This window comes from Cygnus olor, chromosome 19 (assembly GCF_009769625.2).
Source record: "Cygnus olor isolate bCygOlo1 chromosome 19, bCygOlo1.pri.v2, whole genome shotgun sequence".
NCBI lineage: Eukaryota > Metazoa > Chordata > Aves > Anseriformes > Anatidae > Cygnus > Cygnus olor.
In genome coordinates this window covers 3,785,765-3,800,285 of record NC_049187.1, presented here as the reverse complement: position 1 = coordinate 3,800,285, position 14,521 = coordinate 3,785,765, and the positions used below count along the sequence as shown (strand labels likewise).

The window sequence follows — 14,521 nt, the reverse complement described above, 5'->3', positions numbered from 1 at the left end:
TGAAAACTGCCTGGGGCTTGGCTGCAGGAGCCTGCAGGACCATGAGCAAACCGTGATGGGAAGAATAGGGTGTGAAGGATCCAGGAGCTCTGGTCTTCATGGGGCAGGGGGAAGCAGAGCAAGCTGGGGGGGCCTTTTGGGGTGGGGGTGCCGAGGCGGGTCCCTCCCGCAGCACCCACCACTCTCTTTGCCTTCCAGGTTCGATGAAAAGCCCCATCAACAAGACAGCCCTGACCCTCATTGCGGTCAGCTCCTGCATTCTTGCCATGGTGTGCGGCTCCCAGCTCTCCTGCCCGCTGACTGTAAAGGTGACACTTCATGTACCTGAGCACTTCATCGCCGATGGTAAGACCCCATGGGCATCAGAACCCCTTCACCCCACAGCAGCCGCTCTCTTTATAGCTTACCTAAAGCCTCCCTGAGTCAGCACCTTAGCAGGCATCTCTAGAGGACCACACCATGGGGGTAAACTTTCCGCTTCTCAGTTGCACCTTTGTTGTTTTTATCACTAAACATATCTGATAGATATTCCTGTTCTCATCTGGACTCACTGATGAGCCCCGGGAGCCTGCATATGCATGCTCCTGTCCTGCAGCAGCTGATCTGTTTGTCCCAGCCCCTTGCAGCAGTGCAGAGTGAAACTGGTAGTATTTGAGCAAAGGCAGAGATGCTTTGAAAAATTAGACAGGGGCTGCTGTCACTATTTATTGCTTTCTCCGACTGGGCTCCTTGCATTTGTTGTGTTTCACTGACCTTTTCTTTATAATGTGCAGTGAGCGTCAAGTGCAAGTTTTCAGTAACACGAGGGCAAATTTCATTTTCTTCCAGCCGATGGGACCCATTATTCAGTCAGTTCCAATTCCTCAGCTTCCGTGCTCGCCTGACTGCTTGGGGCGTGCTGAGGGTACACCTTCTCCCTGCCAGAACTGTGCTGCTCCCAGCCCCGTGCTGGTTCCCATCCACCCAGTGGGGTTGGGGTGGAGGGTGTCCCTCGGGGGTGTGAACATAGTGGGGAGAGTTAGATGCTTAATGAGGTGCAGCAGTGTGGAAGAGTGGGGCTTAAAGCATCCCCCCATGACAGAGAGGGATTCCCTGGTCTGTTTTAAATGGTATTCAGCCTTGATGAGAGTGGGTTCTTCAGTCCCAGCACGGAGCCTCACCACGCATGTGTGTCTGCACCTGCAACGATGCTTTTGGGATGGGTGCTGTGTGCAGCCAGCGGGTTGGTGCCCTGTGCTGGTGGGAAGGCTGCCGCTGCTCTGCCCCCTCGGGAAGCTTCTTAGCTGCTGGCTCTGGAAATTGCAGTCCAATCTCGGGGGCTGGAGGCTGCCCTAATGGCTAAAGCTTGGTTATTAAGAAAAAGAGGAGGAGAGTGTCTGCTTTGTGGCCTCAGATTGGAGGAACGGACTGTTAGAGGGGTGGAGAGCTGAAAAAGGCATAACTTGAAATAAGGGACTTGGCTACGCCTTGACCTGCTTCTAAAAGGCATTAAGTACTGCCCAGGCTGCAAATAAATATTCTGTAGTTTTCACAGATTTTTATTCCGAACAATTGGAGAACAGAAACTAATTTTGCTTTGGGGAAATGAGGCTGCTCCAGTATCAACTCGCGTCCCTCGAGGCACCGGCCAGGTTATCGCGTAGGCTGGGAGGGACGCGCTGTCCCCAGCCCACAACCAGCCGCAGAAGAGAGGGACAGCACAGGAGCCCTGCTGAAGGCCAGGGGGAAGGCAGTGGTGGAAATAGGCTCCAGCATCCTGCAGAGCCTCTGGCCCACGGAAGGCTTGTGTCCTCGAAAACTAAAATAAAACAAAATGTAATGCGACTCCGTAGAGTTAAAGTGGAAAGACGAGTCTGTGCTTTTCACCAGGAAGGGAGTGGCAATGCAAATTATGCAAATACAGAGAACAGTCGAATGGAAATGACAATGAAATACCAATAAAATAGATTAATATCCTTGAAACTGGGGGAAATGGGATGATCTCCAGTTCCAACTTAATGACTTCTTTAAAGAGAAAGTGGCAAGAGGACTGGTAAAAACGGTTTGGCAAAGAATTAAAATGAGCTTTGTAATGAAACTGTAAAATATAATTACAAACTGCAAAAACTTTTTAAATATTTTTATGGGAAACAGTCAAATTCTTCATACAGAAGCAGCAAAGACATTTTGCAGTGGCTATCAGTTTTATTGAAATCTCATCGTTTTATGTGGTGGCGGAGTCCATTGCCTGGGAAGAGGAAAGCTCTTAAAGTTGTCCCTTCTAGTTGATTAACAACAAATCCCAAGGCAGCACCAAACTGGCAGCAAAATGCTAGGAAACGTTGAAAGGCAACACTGAACTGAGCTGGGCTTGGAAATCTGTATGGCACCCAGGAAACCATTGCTGGCTGTGTTTGGGGAGGTGGCGTGTGGCTTGTCACCCGGAGTCCTACACTGGTGGCAAAGAGGGGGCCTGTTCCTGGCTTACTGGGTTCATTTCCAGCTCTTAATGCTGCTTTTTGCCAAATATCAGGGCTGGGGGGTGGGAGGGGGTGGCGGGGGGTGCTGGCATGGTTATTGCCATGTGGGTGGAGCGGCGGCAGAGCTGATTACGTTGGCCCACATGGGGCTGGGAGCTTTGATCAGTCTTAAAGCAGCTGCTCACACGGCACCCAGCGTCTCGTTAATGCTGCCGTGCACTTAAACAGTCTGCATCCTTAAGCTGCTCTCCTTTGTACGTTGCGTGACGATAAGGCAGGCTCTGTGAGCAGGCGGGGAAGGTGCATTCGTGGGAGATGTTCCCGCACAAGAGAAGGGTGCCCTCTAATTCCCGTTTGATATGCAGTATTTCAATAGATGCCAGTAGCCAAGGAAAATCTGAAAACAGAGAAGCTACCAACACCTCTGCAGGAAAAGCCAAACAAAGACAGAGGCTGAAAGCAATCCCTCTCCTGTCAGATGAAGACTCATCTGTTAAGGAAATAAATAGATGTCAGCCAGCTCTGGTGCGCCAGGATCCTAAACCAAGTTGGGGAAAGGAGCGGGGAGAAGCCCCACCAAATGTCTCCAGCCCCAGGGGAGAGCAGCTTCCCCCCTGCAACAAGCAGTGGTGTTGGAAGAAGAAGCTTCTGAGCCTGTTAGAGTTGGAGGATGGGAGGGAGCAGGGGAAGGGCTGGGACAAGAAGCCAACTGGCAGTGAAGGGTGGGAGGGCAGATTATCACCGGCAGTATTAATAACCAGCACGTCTCTGTTGCCCTTGTTTCTCTCTCTTGGTTCGTTTTCTTCCTTGTGTTCATTTGATGGGTTCTCCCGCTGTTTCGCTCCCCTCTGAACAATTACTGACTGGTTTGTACAGCTGCTCTTTCTTCATTTCCCAGGGCAGCCACCTGCACAGGAGCCTGGCAGAAGCTGCGCCGCTGCTCTCTGCCGCCCTGGCTGCCAGGGGGAGGCTGGGGGCTTCCCCTCCGAGAAACACACCCGTGCCCGTAAAGCCTCTCTTGTGGTGCACTGCAAGGAGCCTCCTTTGCTGCACGGGTCTTGTGGGGTTGTCATAGGGCTGAGGAAGGCACTGGCTTTGTCCCTGCCCTTGGTGCTGCAGGGGATTGCATTACACCGGGAGGGCAGGGAGGCCTCCAATTCCTTTCTCGTTCCTCCACAAGTGGCTCAAGCAGCCTCCGCTCCCTTCTGCCACTGCTCCAGGGCATGGAAATCGTGTGTCCCCCTGGTGTCAGGAACTATGCAGCCTCTGCCTGCACCCAGCAGCAGGCATCATGCCCGTTTCAGAGCAGGCTTGAATTTATAGGAAGGCTTGCGGTGGCTTTTATGAGGACTTGGAAATGCAAAGCATTATTTAGAGGAACATTTAGCAGCATCAAAGGGGGGAAAAAGAAAAGAGAGTCCCTCCATCTGAGCAATAAAACCCCTTATGAATATGTTAGCCACTCAGCTCTGTGCATTCAGGAGGGTTTTTCTCTTGTAAGTAATCATTCAAAAAGTAGAGAGAGAGCAATGGGAGCCGCTTGCAGGGAAAGCAGGGCTGGAGAAAGATACCCTAGAGGACTTAGCCTGGAGTATGTCCTTGCTGCACAGCAGTTTGAAATATAGTATCAATTAAAGCTTCCCATTTTTATAGCCTGCAAAGAGGTTATATATGGTGTTGGTGGATGTTTGTATCGGGATACTTTAGTGGGAGAGGTAGGCGAGGTCTTCCATGGCAAGCAGAAGGAAGGAAGAGCTACGTTTAACCAGGGGCTTGTAGGGCTTCGTTTTATAAGTGGAAATAAAGTAAAGGACATAAACCAGGCTTCTGGTGCTTCAGAGGCATCTCTGGGCATTTGCAACCTTCTTTCTGCCTCTTTGGAGACGTGTGCCAGGGAAAACGTGGTGCTACCTCTGTCTGGGACAGCACTGAGCTTGGTCAAGGTGGTTTCTGAAAATCAGTGAGCAGAGGCACGGCCTGTGCAGCTGGGATGCTTGCAGTGGGCTTTGCTCAGAGCACCGGTGTTTCTGCAGCTGCAGCCCAGCTGCAGATGTGGGGGCATCCCGCGGGATGAGCACCAGCTCCTCCAGCCAGCCCTGCAAGCGAGGCGGAAGGAAAACAAACCGAGCATCCCTGGGAACAGCCCTCCTGGGTGGCTGAAGCACTGCTGCTTTCTGGTGCTCTTCTGGCTACCGGCAGCTGTGCAAACCCGAGCCAGTGCTTTAGGCGTGAGCGGCTAGTAAGGTGGCAGAGCTGGAGGAAGCTGTGCTTTGGGGCATTTTTCCCAAGCTTCATGCATCTGCGTCTGCCCGCCTGAATGATGATGGTGTGTGATTGTCACAGAGCTGATCAGTAATTGTTTCATCTGAAGATTATTCATTTCCTTCCCCCTACAACTGTTTCCTCCAAGACGCCGGTGGAATTGGATGCTGCTATTAGCAGCTTTTGCTAATTTTCCCCAAAGATTGACTGAGCTCTGTAGACTGCAATTGTTGGACTCGCAACAACTTCTCATTTTGGTTTTAATTAAATTTGTTGCCTTAAATTGTTTGCTTTTGACATCTCCTGCTTAACGTTGTGCAGCCCTCAGAGGTGACCAGGCATTAGTCTGGTTCCTCAGGCGCTGGCTCACGTGTGCTCGGCACGTGCTGCGCATGCGCTCGCATAGAAATAAGCAGCAACGAGAGATGCAGGCGGTGGGGAGCGGCCCAGTGCTGGGCTCTGCTTTACAGCAAAGGAAAAGCTGGAGATGCTCATTGATTTACAAATGAAGCATCCCCGCTTGGCACCAGAAGGATGGAGGAAGGGCTTGGGTCTCAAAGATTTCCATCCCTCAGAGCTTTCCCCTATGGCAGCCGGGCTCCAGAGCTCCCCAACCATTCGCAGCCACATCAGCCCCCCTGAAATCAGCAGAAAGAAAGGGCTGGCTTGAAACTGGGCTTTTCTGTTGCAGTTTCTCAGCCTGGGGCTGCTCTACTGCAGCAATGCCCATTTTGCTGCATGGAGATGCGGGTCAGTGCTTCGGCAGGAGCAGCACCGCCAGCCCCAGCCCCGGGTCTGGCTGCCCCAAACACAGCATGTTTTTGGCGAGGTGGCTGTGCTGGGGCCAGCTCTGCAGATTGCATTTAATTTCATCAGCTCTTAATCACTGGGTCATCTCCGTGCCTGCGTTACAACTCACTCCTGCTCCTGAGCCTGCTTGGCTGGCAAGAAAATGCGAGCAAATGGCTGCAGCATCACCAGACATGAACTCTAAATATTAACACCAATTTATAAACTGTATCAGCGTGGATCAAAGGGATTCCAAGATGGTTTTACGGCGTGAACACTCTTTGCATGAGGAACTAATAAGATTCCGGAGGCTGAAGTACATCATGTTTTTATCGTGCCTGTGACAGGCTTGTGATCCCGCGCTTGGCTTGTCCCCGTGCCGGGGCAGCTCTGCTTGCAAGGGAAGGAAAATGCCTCTTCCTCAGTCCCATGTGGGATTTATTGAAGCAAACTGGGGGACTGGTGGTGATGTTTCGATGGTGTCAGCCAGGGCCTGCTTGGAGATGGGGGTTGTGGCATCCTGAGAGAGGCAGGACGCGTCCAGCACTGGGGAGGTGGCATCGCCCAGCGCCTGCAGAGCTCACACCAGTACCGTTCATTCCCTGATTTGGGAGAGACGGTGAGGGCAGAGTGCAATAAGGCAGAGTGTATTTGGCCAGCTAGCCTGCTCCCTTCCATAGGAAGGAGAGATGAAAACCTGGGCATCTGTATTTGCACGATGAGACCCTGCCTGTCTCAGAAGAGTGCTGGTGGGTCAGTCCTAGGAACCTGGCTTAGGCCACGCTTGCTTTCGAGCAACAATTCATGGGATACTTGCAGCAGCAATAAGCAGCACTGCAAAGAGGATCTGCTGAGGCTGCATGGCCGAGAGCGTGGCACTTTACTCTATAATTCTCCCAAGTGGTGTCACTGGCCATGCCCAACCTTGTGATGAGCAGGTGGTGGCACACCTTGGTCCTACGGTGCATTGATTTTGCGTGTGCTGCATCTCGGTTGCATTTTCTGCAGCCTTGGGGGGAATGTTTGGTCTTGGTCCTGGCTGAAAAATCTCTTACATTCACACACACTTCATGTTCTTTAAAGCTTATCATAGCTCATCCATCAGATACTTAGCGGAGTGATCAGATTTAGGATGGATTTCCCCAAACTCTTGTCCAATATCTAGAGTGTCGCTGCAGAAGAGCCCCAGGCTGGAGCGAGGGAGTTTGGAGATAGAGAGCATTAAAGAGAAGCTGTGCTTCACGAATCTGATTTGTCTCAGCCATTGCTAGCCCAGATGCCTACTAAGGACGTGAGTGTGCTGGTACTGACACCTGGGCAGTTCTGGTGCCTGATAACACCGTGGAGCAGGCAGAGGGGCCCCTTACTTCAAAGGCTTGGTGCTGGTGGCTTCAACCCAGGTCTTGCGGAGGTGAAGCCGCAGCACGTTTGCATGTGGGTGTTTTGGTTCCACTCAGGTCTGGGGAAAGGTGCCCAAGTGATCGCTTGCTGTACAAAATGAAATACATGCGTTCTTTGACAGAAGTTCATCCCTGGTGAAATCTGGACTGATTTCCAAGAAAATCCAAAGAAAGAATCTGTCAAAATTACCAAACAAGTGTGATTTAACAATTAAAATGTAACCCCGCTCCTCCCACAGGAAAGATGCTTCTAGTCTTAGATGTAATTACATACAGATTTGTATCGCTAATTTGCTTCTGCTGTGCCAGGGTGAAAAACGTGAGGATTGACAGCGTTTGTAATGCATGGGAAGCTCCGGATTCGCACATCTGCAGGTTGGGGAGCGCTGGCGCCAGCAGCCCACGGCCGTGCACAGAGTTCAGGTGATGAAAATACCTCCTGGAGCCAAGCCCTGTGTGTGGTATGAGCTGCATTTTCAGCTTGGCTGATAGAAAAAAATAAATGGAAAAGAGAGACGTATGTATAGACTTTTGTGCTTTTAAAAGCTTACTAAAATTTCTGTTTAGGTGTTTAACTTGTTCAAGAGAAAAACTGTTTGAAAAATGAAAGGAAATGGCTACTGTGGATTTGAACCCACTGTGATACTATTCCTGGTTTCAATTTAGGAGAAATTAAGAAATTCATTTGGCAGAATTGAAATCATTCCAAAATTATCCAAAACAGAAATGGCTACTGTGGATTTGAATCCACTGTGATACTATTCCTGGTTTCAATTTAGCAGAAGAAATTAAGAATTTCATTTGGCAGAATGGAAATTACTCCAAAATTGTCCAGCTTTGTGCTAAGCAGGAGAGGGGTGGTAGAGCTGGCCCTGCATTAGCCTGTGGATGAAACCCTGCACCAAGCCCTGTTGCCCTGCTTAGCTCAAGGTGTGTGTGTCCTGGGAACAGAGCATCTGTCTGTCTCTCCTCTGAATTTCCTGAAAGAGATTTGAGAAGCAAAATTTCTTATTCCCCAGTACAAGGATAGGAGCGTGAGAGCTGATCAATGGGAAGAGCTGATAGGGGAGGAGTTATCTCTTTGGGAAATGTTCTTTCAAGTTTTACAAGAAAAAGAGAGTCTCTAAAGAAATTGAATTATTCTTTGTACTTATAGAATGGAGCAAGAGGATAATCCTTCCTGTGGTCTTTAAAAAAATAAGTAAATCTTTAACAGGATTACAGTAGTAAGATAGTGCAGGGATGGGTACATTAATAGCAACCTGTCGCATGACCTCCCATATCTTTCAAACATAAAATACTAATTTTAGATAAAAGGGAGTTTCGTTGTCCAAGATATAGCAAGTGGACCAAAGAAGACAAAAGGAGTGGAGGGAGGAAGAAACAGAAATTCTTCAAAAAAAAAATGTTTTATTTGATCTCTTCCCTTGAAAAAAAAAAAAGAGAGAGAGAGAAAGGAAAAGCCAAACCCTTTTGGCTGCCTTTTGGGCGCTTTGTTCTTTTCCCTTGTTAGATATCTCTTCTGAGCTGTTTTATCCTGTTTTGTTCTGGAAAATGATTTTTGAAATGTCAAAACTTCAAGGTTCTTTTGTCAAGGCTTAAGCAGTCCCACTGAACTTTGAAGGAGACCTCAGCATGAGAGACGCGAACTTTGGATGCAGTCTTGAGCGGGTCCGGCTTTGATCAGCATTTGAGAACGAAGGGGGAAAAAACACACACACACGCAAAAACCCAAACAAAACAATCCCCTGAAGCACTGGCATTGCATAGCCTTGTAGTGAAATTCCCCTTGGTGCCAGTATAGGGTGCAGTCTTGCTCATAAAGCCTGTGGAGCTCAAGGGCTGTGTCCTACACCACGGGGAGGTGGTGGCAGGTCGGGAGCTGCTGCTGTTGTGTTGCCTTGTCTGGCTGATGTGACGCTACTGGCTGCTTTAACCTGGGCCCTAAATGTCTGTGTTGAAGGGGAATTTTGCTGAGCTTAAGGCAGTCAGCTGGGGAATGGCATCTCCTGGGACCTGCTCCCCGTGGTCCCTGTGTGTGCGCTTCAACCTGGAGGCCGGGTTCGGGTGTAGGGCGAACCAGCTGGGTCTGTGGGTCTCAAAGCACATCTCCAGAGGACAGCTCAAGCTGGGGCTTCCCCCACTGTTGCATAGGCGGTGTGCGCCACGTGGGGTTCATGTCCCCATGGGTTTCATGTCCCCTGGTGCTGTCCTCTTCTGTTACCTCCGCTGAAAGGCCGCGCATTGGAGAAGGCAGATCTGGCAGATGTTTCTGACAAGCTGAAGGTGTTTGAAATGGCTCTCGCTTAGAAAATGTTTGTTCTCGGTAGTTTCTGAAAGGATTTGATATTCAATCTTCCCCTTCTTCGCTTTTCAAGATGTTTTTGATAACTGCACGCTGGTGACTTGTGAAAACTGTTTTATGTGTGTGGATTCTTTGAAAACAAAGAGAAAATTTGTGTAAGAAAGGCTTTGAAATCTTCAGAATTTTAGCTTTCAAAATATTTGTAAAGCTTCTCTTCCTGCTTTTTTTTATTTTATTTTTTTAGGCAAGCTATGAAAGGATCAAGGTTGGGATTTTTGTTTGTTTATGTTTTCAGTAAGAGCGAAGGTGAGGAGTGTATCTGTGAACACATCTCACAGCCTTACCCGTCTCTGGGCCGTGATGTGAGAAGTTTCCTTGCTGGAAGTTGTCCCCTCTTTCCTCCTCCTCCTAGGAAGGAAAGGAAGTGTTTGCAATTAACTAGAACTTTCAATTTCCCCAGCTTTTTTATTTATTTTTTCCTTAGCTTGAGTTGGAGGAAACATAATATTTCACTGAACTTTGAATTCAGGGATTTTGGATTCAAGTGTTTTCACTTCCTTTTTTTCTTTTCTTTCAGTTCCAATTGCATTATATTTGAGAAGGTCTTTCTGTGTAAAAAATATGACAAAGCAAAATTTGCAAGTTATTTCAAGCTTCTCAAATCTGTGGTGTTTTTTTTCACCCAACAAACTTGCACCTGGCTCTAGTCAGCCTGTCCCAGGACAGCTTCCCTGCTGTCACCCGCTGGGTCCCCTCCACCAGGCAGGTCCTGTGCCAGGGCACTCCGATGGCTCAAGTCACCTTCCTCTTTACGAATCCTAATTATACGACTATTTTATGTCTGATTTGCTTCTGTTACTTTTACTCTGGCTGTATTTTAAATAGAAGTGGGGTTCATTAAGTAAGGATTTAATCAAGAGCTGGTGGTTTTGCTCTTCAGTCTTTGGGCACAGAGGGAGTTGTCTGTAACTGAGCCTCAAAATGCACTTACGTGCTTCTTGAGCCGTGCTAGGAAGCTAGAAAAACAAGCAAGCAAGCAAGATTGACAGGATGCTATGTGGATGTAAACACTCCCAATGGGTTCATAACGCATTTTCACTTGGTAAAATAAACCAGCAATAGTTACCATTGGTATTTAAAGCTGTCTTTAAATATTGATGGTAGAGACGATAATTAACAGAAGAAATTAGGTGGCTCTAAGGAAATCTCTGAGCTTGGCATTTCGATGCTCTCCTCTGGTGTTGTGGCATTTGCCCTGCAATCTGCTGTTGCCGTGTGGCTGATACAGACATCTCCTGCAGCCCTGGTGATCCAGGCTCCTGCTTCGCTGGGTCCCCAGAGCAACTGCAGCTCTCATTTCTGTTTGCTTGTGCAGTCTGTAGTTCGGCTGCACTCCTCAGCTATCAACGTAGAGATGCATCTGTATAAGCAGTATCAATGTAAACAATTTGAATTCACATAAATTAGGACCGATATTTTTATGGTGCTGAGATCTCAGGATACCTGGAAATAGGGTCGCTCTCCTGAATGTTTGACTTCAGGCTTTGCTTTCTTGTCCTTTGTGTGGATAATGTGGTGTAGGATGAGGTCGAGATGGGCTCCTGCCTCCTAAAGCATCTGCAATCCTCATTCGAAAGGAAATTGCAAGTTTATGTTCAAGCAGGTTCATGTGGGGTGGTTGCTGCTATATTTCTTTTTTTTTTCTGCTTTTTTAATCTCTTGGCTTTCATTGAGCTAAGAACTTCTGCAGTGCTTAGTAAGGCACTTAGACATTATTTTTCTAAGTGATATAAGCCCTCAAGTTTCAGGAAAATAACACCCTGGATCTATAGACTTGCCATCCTTGTGTAATCACTAAGAAGGATTTGAATCTTCAGGTAGTGTCTGCAGAGCTTGCCCCTGTTTCCACGTCCTAGCACTTGGAAGGATGCCTGCTATCTCCTGGCTTACCTGGCAGTTCACCTTGGCTACTCCTCTCTGAAGGTTTCTTCTCCCCTGTTTTTAGAGGCTTTTTACCCCGGTAACTTTTGTAAAACACCACTTAATGGCAGAGGTTTTTTGGCTCCCCTCTGATCTGTGCAGCACTATTATGGAGGCAGTCTTATAATCAATGTAATTGAAGATCAGAGTTAATGAGGACCTCTGTGCCTGCAAAATCCCCCAAGCGATGCTGGGCCTCAGATGTTAGATAAGGAAATGATTGGGCTGAACTGAAAATCTATTTGGCTAATTAGATGATGCATATTCCCAGATGCCAGTGGGGAAAAATACATTTCACAAAATAAAGAAACATAAGATTTTGTAAGGAAAGATTTTTTTGGCAGGAATTCTCTTCTAATTCTCGGGGGAGAGAGTGAGGGAGTTTCTATGCTACGAGTTGTGTTGGGCCAGTTTGCTGCTTTAAGCTAGGAGAAGGGAAGTGGGGACAGGCTGGGGTGCTGCTGTCCTCCTGCTTCTGGGATCCTAATCTCTGGTGGACACCACCTGCGTGAGCTGGGGATGTGATGCTCTGATCTTATGGGTCAGAATAACTGCATTTGTCCACATTTCTGCAGAGATCTGGAAATCAAATCCAGTATCTTGTGATACTGGGAGGGTTGGGATGGGGGGAGCGTCTCAGCAGTGGAGCCTCCCAGCTGGTGGACCACTCACACCTTTTGCTGGGGTGTTTGTATGGAGGAACTTCACAGTCAAATGAAGTTCTTTGGTTTGAGTGTTGGTGATTCCAGTAGTATTTTGCTGATCTCAACATCACACCAGCTATAGAGGAACAGTGTGTCTGATACTGGGCCAATTTTTTTTCTCCCTTTTTTTTTTTTTCTTCCCAATCAGCATGAAAGAGAAACCAGAAACCAGAGAGCAAAAATAGCTTAATAATCTGTCAGAGAAGACTGAGGAGCCCACAGCACCCCAACCCATGCCCCTCATCCAATTCTCAGCCTTTGCAGGGCTGGTTTCTCCCATTGGTACTGGAGTATCAAGGTCTGACCAACTGCAGCAGGGGCTCTGCTGTGGAGAATGATGGGGCAGTAACTCAGAAGTTCTGCTGCCTCATGTACAAATTCCTTGGTGCCTTATTTAAGATATCCCTTTTCTTCCTTGTGACATGCTCCTTTCTTTTACTTTTTTTTTTTCCTTTTTCTGCACACCTAACACACCTTTTTTTTTTTCCACCCTTAGGCAGCAGCTTCGTTGTGAGCGAAGGCAGCTACCTGGACATCTCCGACTGGCTAAACCCAGCCAAGCTGTCCCTTTACTACCAGATCAATGCCACGTCACCCTGGGTGAGAGACCTCTGTGGGCAGAGGACCACCGATGCCTGTGAGCAGCTGTGCGACCAAGAGACAGGTAAGGGAGGCCTGGGAAGAGAGAAGACCCTTCAGAGGCTGGAGAGGCAAGGGAGGAGGTTTGTCTCTAGGTCTGCCAATGCCTGCTTGGCTCAGCCCCATGCTAGCCTGGTGTTAGGGACAGGGTACGGAGCGGTACCAACAGGGTACACACTGGTGACCACCATTAACAAGGCGTTAAGCAGGTGGGTGCTAGGATGGGGATAAGAAATAGTGGATCTATCAGTTCGTTGGTGTGGCGACAGCAGGCACGTAGAGTTTGGCTGCCTATAAGCTGTGCCGTTTTGCTGTCCATTTTGGAAAACCTACCCATGATCTTGCCCCATCACCATCCCTTGTCTTCCTTCAACTGTTTAATGGCAGAGCACAGCATTTCCCATCTGTGCTCCTGCCTAATATGACCTAGGTCTGATCTCTCCTCCACCTGCCTTGTGGAGCTGCAGACAGTGCTGCTATCTTTCCCAACCCACAGATGAGTTTTTCACTGAGCACACCCTGCCTGCACGCAGATTTGCCCCTGTGAAGCAGCAGCCTGCTGTGCTGGGACTCTTACAAAGGAGAAATGGCACCTTTCCATCTGGCTCACTCACTCCCGGGTGACACACAGGGATCTGCAGCCGTCCGGGAACACAAAAAGATCAAGAATGCAACGAGGGAATGAAGGGGGTCTGTGGGGTGGGAAGTGCGTGAGTGTGTGACCCCGTGTTGGCTGCTGGTTTTTCGGCGGACTTGAAGAGGGACAGCTCACAGAGGAGAAGGCTTCTTCTGAGCATCCCACTGCCGTAGGCTGTGCTGCTAATGCGTGGCAGCTGGGGAGGAAGAAACCCTCCCAGGTTGTGAGCTGGGAGCTACGAGCGTGCTGGGGGCTGGCAGGAGAGGTCTGCTTTTGTCTCTCCCTTCTCAGCTGAGATGCAAATACTAAGCTAGGTCTCATAAATCCATTTTCCTGGTCAAGACAATGTTCTGTTTTCATAATCCTGGTTCTCAAGTCTTGTCTGCATGAAGGCACCGACAGGCATAGCCACAGCACAGAAATTATTCTGGCCAATTCCCCATGCCAACAAGCCCTGGGTGTCACCTGCAGCCCCAAGGTGGGCTGGGAGGTGGCAGCAGCTCCCTGGCATGTGGAGGTGATGCAGGAGGAGGATCTTCACACCCACGTGGCTCAGCACAGAAGGATCATTTTAAACATCAGCAACACGCAGACAGCTCTGAGGATGAGAGAAGATCAGTTCAGCTCTCCCCAGGTCCACGGGAGGAGGAAGGAAAGACTTCTGCTGCCAGCAGAAACCACGAGGAGACCCTATGGAGGTAGTTCTGCTCGCTGGCACCAAGAAGGGCTGATACGGCCCCTGCACGGTCTCGTGTTCTCCCACAGCAGCTGCTGCTGCTCCCTGTGCATCCCCAGTGCACCAGAGCAGCTTCTCCCTCTCGCTGGATGCCCCACGCTTGAGCAGGACATGTCAGATCTCATTTGCAGGGAAGGCAGTGATGCTCATTAGCTTGGGAAGTGCTCGGCTCCGGCGCCGTGCTGGGTCCTAACCTCAGCTGCTGCTTTACAGCTCCCATCCCTGCTTCCCGTCTGGCCAAAACCTGGGTGGCGATGCCTCTGCCTGATGCTGATTGAAGTCTGGCACATCCTGGATGTTGGATGGAGAGAAGGCAGTGGTATGGGGAGAAGGAAACGGGTTTAAAGGGTCTGTGAGCTGTTCAGAGGTGACAGCCAAAGCAGGAGGAGCAAGGCAGAAGATCTCTGTGGTCCTGGCACGCTGGGCACGTTGGGGCTCTGAGCCAGTCCCGTGATGGAGGGAGGGCAGAGAAGCCATGCTCTGAACTGTCAGCTTCCTCACCCAAAATGTACATCAGCTTCTTCCCCCTCTCTCCATCCTGGCAACTTGCACATGGATAAACCAGAACCTTTCTCCTGTCTGTGCCAGTTGGATCCCCAGGGGCAGGGCA

At 49.2% G+C, this 14,521-nt stretch overlaps 1 protein-coding gene across 8 annotated transcripts in view; it reads left to right on the top strand.

Annotated features, from left to right (window-relative positions):
• The window catches only part of ASTN2 (astrotactin 2), a 363,384-nt gene that overhangs the window by 155,326 nt on the left and 193,537 nt on the right, over positions 1 to 14,521 (top strand). For 6 of the 8 annotated variants that reach the window (XM_040531095.1, XM_040531092.1, XM_040531097.1 and 3 more), the window contains 2 exons: positions 199 to 345; positions 12,396 to 12,563. In XM_040531095.1, coding sequence (XP_040387029.1) covers positions 199 to 345; positions 12,396 to 12,563 — 315 coding nt within the window. Of the gene's footprint in view, positions 1 to 198; positions 346 to 7,239; positions 7,334 to 12,395; positions 12,564 to 14,521 lie in introns of those variants that run through there. The other 2 variants (XM_040531100.1, XM_040531093.1) reach the window with 2 other exon arrangements.